This window comes from Scyliorhinus torazame, chromosome 4 (genome assembly GCF_047496885.1).
Source record: "Scyliorhinus torazame isolate Kashiwa2021f chromosome 4, sScyTor2.1, whole genome shotgun sequence".
Classification (NCBI taxonomy): domain Eukaryota; kingdom Metazoa; phylum Chordata; class Chondrichthyes; order Carcharhiniformes; family Scyliorhinidae; genus Scyliorhinus; species Scyliorhinus torazame.
In genome coordinates this window covers 5,406,342-5,415,978 of record NC_092710.1, presented here as the reverse complement: position 1 = coordinate 5,415,978, position 9,637 = coordinate 5,406,342, and the positions used below count along the sequence as shown (strand labels likewise).

Sequence of the window (9,637 nt, the reverse complement as noted above, 5' to 3'; positions counted from 1 at the left end):
ATGCAATGTGGTCATCGCTGTCAAGGACAGCGTTCATTGCCCACCTCTAATTGCCGTTGGCACGGGACAAATGCAGGAATGTCAAATTTCAGACAATGGTAGCGGAAAAGATGTTGTACTGGTTTTCATACCCTTGCAACGACACTCCAATCTTTCCCCCGCTGGCGGCAGCTGATCTTCGGAACGAAGAATTACCCTCTCGACCGCGTCAAAATTTCAACCATTGGTGGTCGGGCCGGGATTTTCTTTTCAACTCCCTTTTTTTTTTTGTTGTTTGTTTCCGGCTCCGACCTCAGATTCTGCTGCCTCGCATCGGCTGGCCGACATGAAGTCGGCGGTCCTCTCGCTCACCATCACCATCACGCAGTGCATCCTCTTCTCGATCTGTGCTGCCATCCCCGTGCTACCGGTTCAGTACTTCACCTTCGTGCTGCAGGTGATCAACCGCTCGTTCTTGTACGGAGGACACGCCGCGTTTACCGCCATGGGTAAGTTCGCCTGTGACGCCACCCCCCCCCCCCCGCCCAGCGACGTTTGACCTGGTTCCCGAATTCATCTCGGGCAATGGCGCGAAACGACAGCGGTTTAGCTGCCACCTACATGCAGTGCCGGGTATTCAATGCTCTCTCTCCCAGATTGGGCAAAGGCAGTCAGGAAGATGAGTTCATAGTGTTTTTTGGGACAGGTCCTTGCAGCACTATCCAGGGGACAGATTTTTCTGGTCAGGTAATGTGCAGTGAGATCGGATTAATTAGTGACCCCCATCCTTAGGTAGCAGTGATCATAACATGACTGAATTTCTCATGCAATTTAAGGATGGAAGAGTGGATCTAAGACTGGTGTCGTAAGCTTAAATAAGGGCGATAGCGAGGGTATGAAGCCCGAACTGGCGATAGTGAATCAGGAAAGTGGATTGAAAGATGGATCCATAGTGATGCAGTGGCAGACATTTAAGGAGATGTTTCGGACGACTCGGCGAAGATACGTTACAGCGGGAAAGGGAGACTCTACGGGGAAGGACCTCCGTGGTGACGAAGAAAATTAAGGCTATCTCAAACTGAAAGAAAAAGCTCATAATTCTGCAATAATATGCGGCAGCTGAGAAGATTGTGCAAAATACAAAGAACAGCAGAGAATGACGAAAAGATTTAAGGAGGAGGGAGAAATTAGAGGACGAGAGAAAGCCAGCTAGAAACATGAAAAACAGAGTTTCTCCAGGGATTTAACACGGGACAAGAGTGTTGGCCTTCCAGAGAGTTGATTGATATTTATTGTCACATGTACCGAAGTACAGTGGAAAGTATTTTTCTGCGGCCGAGGGAACGCACACAGTACGTACATAGTAGACAAAAGAATAATCGACAGAGTACGTTGACGAATGGTACATCAACAAATAGTGATTGGTTACTGTGCAGAACAGGGGCCACACGAGCAGCATAGGGTGGCGTGAATAGTGTTCTTACAGGGAACAGATCAGTCCGAGGGGGAGTCGTTGAGGAGTCTGGTAGATGTCTTGCAGATGACACTAAAGTCGGTGGAGTTGTGAACAGTGCGGAAGGATGTTGCAAGTTACAGAGGGACATAGATAAGCTGCAGAGCTGGGCTGAGAGGTGGCAAATGGAGTTTAATGTAGAGAAGTGTGAGGTGATTCACTTTGGAAGGAATAGCAGGAAGACAGAGTACTGGGCTAATGGTAAGATTCTTGGCAGTGTGGATGAGCAGAGAGATCTCGTGTCCATGTACATCGATCCCTGAAAGTTGCCACCCAGGTTGAAAGGGTTGTTAAGAAGGCGTACGGTGGGTTAGCTTTTATTGGTAGAGGGATTGAGTTTCGGCAGCCATGAGGTCATGTTGCAGCTGTACAAAAACTCTGGTGTGGCCGCATTTGGAGTATTGCGTGCAATTCTGGTCGCCGCATTATAGGAAGGATGTGGAAGCATTGGAAAGGGTGCAGAGGAGATTTACCAGAATGTTACCTGGTCTGGAGGGAAGATCTTATGAGGGAAGGCTGAGGGACTTGAGGTTGTTTTCGTTAGAGAGAAGAAGGTTAAGAGGTACTTAATTGAGGCATACAAGGTGATCAGAGGATTAGATAAGGTGGACAGTGAGAGCCTTTTTCCTCGGATGGTGATGTCCAGCACGAGGGGACATAGCTTTAAATTGAGGGGAGATAGATATAGGACAGATGTCAGAGGTAGGTTCTTTACCCAGAGAGTAGTGAGGGCGTGGAATGCCCTGCCTGCAACAGTAGTGGACTCGCCAACACTAAGGGCATTTAAATGGTCATTGGATAGACATATGGACGATAAGGGAAGAGTGTAGATGGGCTTTAGAGTGGTTTCACAGGTCGGCGCAACATCGAGGGCCGAAGGGCCTGCACTGCGCTGGAATCTTCTGTGTTCTAGTAGCTGTGGGGGAAGATGCTGTTCCTATGTCTGGATGTGCGGGTCTTCAGACTTCTGTACCTTCTGTCTGACGGAAGGGTCTGGAAGAGGGCAATGCCTGGGTGGGAGGGGTCTCTGACAATGCCGTCTGCCTTCCCCGAAGCTACGGGAGGCGTAGACCGAATCCATGTGCGGGTGGCGAGCTTGTGTGATGGGCTGGGCTGAGTTCACCGCACTCTGCAGTTTCTTGCGATCCTGGGCCGAGCAGTTGCCATACCAGGCTGTGATGCAGCCCGATAGAAAGCTCTCTATCGCACATCTGCAGAAGTTTGCGAGAGCCGATGCAGGCATGCCGAATTTCTTCAGCTTCCGTGGGAAGTAGAGACGTTGTTGGGCCTGCGGAATTGGTCACGGAATAGTAAGGAAATGGTGGATGAATGGAACAGATATGATTTCGGCTGTCTTCACTGCGGCGGATACAAGCAACACCCTGGCAATAATTGTGAGTCAGGAGGGGAAAGGGAGGGAAGAATGTGAAACAATTGCAGTCACCAGAGAAGGGACACTGAGAAAACTATTGGAACTAAAAGCTGCCAAGTCCCCAGGCGTCCCCTTGGATTCCATCCGCGGCTCTTTAAAGAAGAGGCTCCTCGTGCGTTGGTTTTAATTTTCCAAACTACCCCAGATTCCGAAGAGGTTCCATCGGATTGGAAAATGCGAGGCGGCGACTCTTTGAGAAAGTGGGGGGGGGGGGGGGGGGGGGGGGGGGCGGGGTGAGGAGGGAGACTAACAGGGAAGTTGGCTTAAACCTCCGGGACTGGGGTGGTGTTCCAGTCTGTTATGAAGTCGGTTGCAGCCGGGCACTTCACTGCAATCTGGCAGACTCGAGGTGGCTTTGCGAGAGGCAAATTGTGGCAAAACTTTGAATGTATTCAGGAGGCGGCTGGATACAGCACTTGGGGAGAACGGGATCGAAGGCTACGGGGAGGAAGCAGGATTCGGCTATTGAGTTGGAAGATCAGCCATGATCGTGATGACTGGCGGAGCAGGCTCGAAGGGCCAAAAGGCCTCCTCCTATCTTCTATATATCCATGTATATGTTTGACAAGGTCATTGGAGTTCTTTAAGAAAGTGACAAGAGACGGGGATAGAGGAGAATCTGTGGATGTGCTGCACTTAAGGCATTTGACAAGGCGCCACATATGCAAAATAAGAACTCATGTGAGGGCGGGAAGGGTAACATATCAGCATGGATAAGAGGGTTGGCTAGGGAACAGGAAGCCGCGAGTAGGCATAAATAGGGTTGTGATGGACGGTGTGCCAGAGGGATCAGTGATGGGGCTTGAACCTTTTTATAATTTCTATACATGACTTGGATGAAGTATCTGAATGGTTGCTAAAGATCCAAAGATAGGTAGGAAAGTAAGTCATGAAGAGTACTTAAGGCGCCTGCAAAGGGTTAAGTGAGAGGACAAAAAAAGCGAGGGTGAAGTGAGTAGACAAAAAGCAAGGGTGAAGTGAGTGGACAGAAAGAGAGGGTAAAGTGAGTGGACAAAAAGAGAGGGTGAAGTGAGTGGACAAAAAGAGAGGGTGAAGTGAGTGGACAAAAAGAGAGGGTGAAGTGAGTGGACAAAAAGAGGGTGAAGTGAGTGGACAAAAAGAGAGGGTGAAGTGAGAGGACAAAAAGAGAGGGTGAAGTGAGTGGACAAAAAGAGAGGGTGAAGTGAGTGGACAAAAAGCGAGGGTGAAGTAGGACAAAAAGCGAGGGTGAGGTGAGTGGACAAAAAGAGAGGGTGAAGTGAGTGGACAAAAAGAGAGGGTGAAGTGAGAGGACAAAAAGAGAGGGTGACGTGAGAGGACAAAAAGAGAGGGTGACGTGAGAGGACAAAAAGAGAGGGTGAAGTGAGAGGACAAAAATAGAGGGTGAAGTGAGTGGACAAAAAGAGAGGGTGAAGTGAGTGGACAAAAAGAGAGGGTGAAGTGAGTGGGCAAAAAGAGAGGGTGAAGTGAGTGGACAGAAAGAGAGAGTGAAGTGAGAGGACAAAAAGGGTGAAGTGAGTGGACAAAAAGAGAGGGTGAAGTGAGTGGACAAAAAGAGAGGGTGAAGTGAGTGGACAAAAAGAGAGGGTGAAGTGACAGGACAGAAAGAGTGAAGTGAGTGGACAAAAAGAGAGGGTGAAGTGAGAGGACAGGAAAAGAGGGTGAAGTGAGTGGACAAAAAGAGAGGGTGAAGTGAGTGGACAAAAAGTGAGGGTGAAGTGAGTGGACAAAAAGAGAGAGTGAAGCGAGTGGACAAAAAGAGAGGGTGAAGTGAGAGGACAGAAAGAGAGGGTGAAGTGAGTGGACAAAAAGAGAGGGTGAAGTGAGTGGACAAAAAGAGAGGGTGAAGTGAGTGGACAAAAAGCGAGGGTGAAGTGAGTGGACAAAAAGCGAGGGTGAAGTGAGTGGACAAAAAGAGAGGGTGAAGTGAGTGGACAAAAAGAGAGGGTGAAGTGAGTGGACAAAAAGTGAGGGTGAAGTGAGTGGACAAAAAGTGAGGGTGAAGTGAGTGGACAAAAAGAGAGGGTGAAGTGAGTGGACAAAAAGAGGGTGAAGTGAGTGGACAAAAAGCGAGTGTGAAGTGAGTGGACAAAAAGAGAGGGTGAAGTGAGTGGACAAAAAGAGAGGGTGAAGTGAGAGGACAGAAAGAGAGGGTGAAGTGAGTGGACAAAAGGCGAGTGTGAAGTGAGTGGGCAAAAAGAGAGGGTGAAGTGAGGACAAAAAGAGAGGGTGGAGTGAGTGGACAAAAAGAGAGGGTGAAGTGAGTGGACAAAAAGAGAGGGTGAAGTGAGTGGACAAAAAGAGAGTGAAGTGAGTGGACAAAAAGAGAGGGTGAAGTGAGAGGACAGAAAGAGAGGGTGAAGTGAGTGGACAAAAAGAGAGGGTGAAGTGAGTGGACAAAAAGAGAGGGTGAAGTGAGTGGACAAAAAGAGAGGGTGAAGTGAGTGGACAAAAAGAGAGGGTGAAGTGAGTGGACAAAAAGAGAGGGTGAAGTGAGTGGACAAAAAGAGAGGGTGAAGTGAGAGGACAGAAAGAGAGAGTGAAGTGAGTGGACAAAAAGAGAGGGTGAAGTGAGAGGACAGAAAGAGAGAGTGAAGTGAGTGGACAAAAAGAGAGGGTGAAGTGAGAGGACAAAAAGAGAGGGTGAAGTGAGTGGACAAAAAGAGAGGGGGAAGTGAGTGGACAAAAAGAGAGGGTGAAGTGAGTGGACAAAAAGAGAGGGTGAAGTGAGTGGACAAAAAGAGAGGGTGAAGTGAGTGGACAAAAAGAGAGGGTCAAGTGAGAGGACAGAAAGAGAGAGTGAAGTGAGTGGACAAAAAGAGAGGGTGAAGTGAGTGGACAAAAAGAGAGGGTGAAGTGAGAGGACAAAAAGAGAGGGTGAAGTGAGTGGACAAAAAGAGAGGGTGAAGTGAGTGGACAAAAAGAGAGGGTGAAGTGAGTGGACAAAAAGAGAGGGTGAAGTGAGAGGACAAAAAGAGAGGTTGACGTGAAAGGACAAAAAGAGAGGGTGAAGTGAGTGGATAAAAAGAGAGGGTGAAGTGAGTGGACCAAAAGAGAGGGTGAAGTGAGAGGACAGAAAGAGAGAGTGAAGTGAGTGGACAAAAAGAGAGGGTGAAGTGAGAGGACAAAAATGTATCAGGAGACGGATAAGGGGGGGAAACGTGAGCCTGTCCACCTTGGCTGAAGAAAGGAGCAGCAGTGTGCGATTTAAACGGAGAGAGAGCTCCGAACTCTCAGGGGGACACGGATGGCCAACGATGAGGTTATCTCGCTGGGACGAGCCAGCGATGGGGAATGTTGCCACCTATTGCCAGGGGATTGGAATCGAAAAGTCAGGACGTTTTGCTCCACTTGCTCGGGGCAGTAGCGAGACCACATCTGGGACACTGTGTGGCGGTTCTGGCCTCCTGATTTCAGAAAAAGGAGATGGCTGCATTCAAAGTAGTTCCGAGCAGGTTTGCTTGACTTTGTGAGGATTTGCTGGGCCTGTATCGATTGTCGCAGCTCAGGGGACGGGGAGGTGATCTTATTGAAGCGCATAAAATGCTGGGTAGCGTGACGGCGGCGGGGGGGGGGGGGGGGTTGCTCCCGGAGAGTGTAGGGGGTGGGGGAATGTGAAGAGAAGGCGATGTGGAAGAGGGTGAGATGGAGAGGGGTGGGGCGGAGGAGGCCCGTGTGGGGCAGACGCATTGGCAGGCACGGAATAGATTGGGCTGAGTGGCTTTGAATACTCTTGACGCTACTCTTGTTCCCTCCAGGTTCCCTCCCTGCCACTTTGGGAAAATCTATGGCATGCTGATGTTCTTCTCTGCAATTGTCTCTCTGCTGCAGTACGCTTGCTTTGCCCTGGTCAAAGGACCCATGCATGGCAACCCGATATATGTAAGTATCAACGTTATCATCGCCTCCCGGGAGTCTTCATGTCTCCCACCCAGCCTCCTGCGAAAGATCGTCGAATCCCGTTCACTTAATGCAAACTCATACTCTCTTTCTCTCTCTCTCTCTCGTTTTCTTACAGATCAACATTGGATTCATCATCCTGGTATCCGTAGCCTATATCCACCCCATCAACGTCCACCTCCACTGCCGCCGGGAAACTGAGCTGAGGGAAACCGCGAAGACCCCTCAAGTCGAAGTGCCGGCCCTGGAAGAGAAGGACAATCAGCCCACTGAAACAGATATCTGAGCTGGACCCTTGTTTGGGATGAGAGTTGGTGGGGGTGGGGGGGAGGGGGGGGTGGGGGGAGATGTGGGGGGGGGGCAAAGTTGGGGGTTAGGGCATGCTGACTGATTCCTGTTTCCCAGGGCACCAGAGGATGTCCGAAGATGAGGTCAAACAGAGACTAGCAATCACTGTTAATTCTTCTTGGGCACTTTTATGTTTTGTTCTTGTTGTTTTACGTACCAGCAGATGTTTCTCTTCCCCTCTCATCCCCTTTCTGCTTCAAAGCTTTGCCGTCAACCTTTCCTCCGCTTTAACCCCCTTTCTCCCTCTTCCCCTCCGCGTCTCAGTTCCTTCCCCCTCTCTCGTTCTCACCCCCACTTTCTTCTCCTCTTTTCCCACCCGCTCTCCTGTGCACAGTGACTCCCAGTGTCCGGAGTCCGGAACTGTGCACAGTGACTCCCAGTGTGATACAGAGACCGGAACTGTGCACAATAACTCCCAGTGTGATACGGAGACAGGAACTGTGCACAGTGGCTCCCAGTGTGATACAGAGACAGGAACTGTGCACAGTGACTCCCAGTGTGATACGGAGACAGGAACTGCGCACAGTGACTCCCAGTGTGATACAGAGACAGTAACTGTGCACAGTGACTCCCAGTGTGATACAGAGACAGGAACTGTGCACAGTGACTCCCAGTGTGATACGGAGACTGGAACTGTGCACAGTGACTCCCAGTGTGATACAGAGACAGGAACTGTGCACAGTGACTCCCAGTGTGATACGGAGACAGGAACTGTACACAGTGACTCCCAGTGTGATACAGAGACAGGAACTGTGCACAGTGACTCCCAGTGTGATACGGAGACTGGAACTGTGCACAGTGACTCCCAGTGCGATACGGAGACAGGAACTGTGCACAGTGACTCCCAGTGTGATACAGAGACAGGAACTGTGCACAGTGACTCCCAGTGTGACACAGAGACAGGAACTGTTACCTGGCTCCTTTAAGAAGGAACCACAGCTTATAAAAACGCATTCGTTCGGGACTTGCCAACAGCAGAATGTGGCTAAAGCTTGCCCGGGCAACCAAGTTTTTTTTTTTTAAACAATATTCAGCAACGTCGGGGAAAGGTGACAGACAATTGATGCACAGCCAGACCTCACGAAAACGGCAACCAGCAGAGAGCCAGCTTTATGTCACGTCGTGATGTTGTTTGAACGCTAATTATCGCGGTTTTGGACGCCAGGGAGAACTCCCTGCCCCGCCGCCCCAGCTCCTCTTTCAAATACTGCCGTGAGATATAAACCGCACAGAGAGCGGGGAGGCGGTGGGGAGCTGGCTTCAGCATTTCACGAGCAGTTGCGGGATGTGACGGATTTACGGACCGCGAACCAGCACTGATTCGTCCCCCCAAAATTTGGAAAAGTACTGAGAGTTTTTATTTTTGTAAATAATTCTTCATCTCCGTTTTTAACGACCGAAGTAGAGACTCGAAGATCGAGCACATTTTATGTTTGTTCACCTGTTCCGTGTCTTCAGAATTCCAGGCACCGGTATTATCCCAACCAAGTTCCTTATGCTTTTCAGCGTTCATTTCAGTCAGAAAATAAAATTTCTATGCACTAATTATTCCCGAATCTCTCTTTTATTTTCAGGAGGTGCCCAATAAAGCACGGGTTAGATCCAGTGTAGAGCTCCCTCTACATTACCCTGATAGTGTCACCCCCACTTTATACCCAGTGTCGGCATCGAGCTCTCCCAGGACAGGTACAGCACGGGTTAGGTACAGTGTAGAGCTCCCTCTACATTACCCTGACAGTGTCCCCCCACTTTATACCCAGTGTCAGCATCGAGCTCTCCCAGGACAGGTACAGCACGGGTTAGATACAGTGTAGAGCTCCCTCTACATTACCCTGACAGGGTGTCCCCACTTTATACCCAGTGTCAGCATCGAGCTCTCCCAGGACAGGTACAGCACGGGTTAGGTACAGTGTAGAGCTCCCTCTACATTACCCTGACAGTGTCCCCCCACTTTATACCCAGTGTCAGCATCGAGCTCTCCCAGGACAGGTACAGCACGGGTTAGATACAGTGTAGAGCTCCCTCTACATTACCCTGACAGGGTGTCCCCACTTTATACCCAGTGTCAGCGTCGAGCTCTCCCAGGACAGGTACAGCACGGGTTAGATACAATGTAGAGCTCCCTCTACATTACCCTGACAGTGTCCCCCACTTTATACCCAGTGTCAGTTCGAGCTCTCACAGGACAGGTACAGCACGGGTTAGATACAGTGTAGAGCTCCCTCTACATTACCCTGACAGTGTGCCCCCCACTTCATACCCAGTGTCAGCATCGAGCTCTCCCAGGACAGGTACAGCACGGGTTAGATACAGTGCCGAGCTCCCTCTACATTTCCCTGACAGTGACCCCCCACCACTTTATACCCAGTGTCAGCATCGAGCGCTCCCAGGACAGGTACAGCACGGGTTAGATACAGTGTAGAGCTCCCTCTACATTACCCTGACAGTGTGTCCCCCACATTAGA

The 9,637-nt window shown here is 50.1% G+C and overlaps 1 protein-coding gene across 1 annotated transcript in view; it reads left to right on the top strand.

Moving 5' to 3' along the window:
* Positions 1 to 7,143, top strand: part of LOC140411271 (equilibrative nucleobase transporter 1-like) — a 95,650-nt gene extending 88,507 nt beyond the window's left edge. The window contains exons 11-13 of the mRNA XM_072500393.1: positions 190 to 492; positions 6,683 to 6,806; positions 6,943 to 7,143. Of these exons, the coding sequence (XP_072356494.1) occupies positions 190 to 492; positions 6,683 to 6,806; positions 6,943 to 7,110 (595 nt within the window). The 3' untranslated portion in view covers positions 7,111 to 7,143. The remainder of the gene's footprint in view (positions 1 to 189; positions 493 to 6,682; positions 6,807 to 6,942) is intronic.
* The last annotated feature ends 2,494 nt before the right edge of the window (positions 7,144 to 9,637 follow it).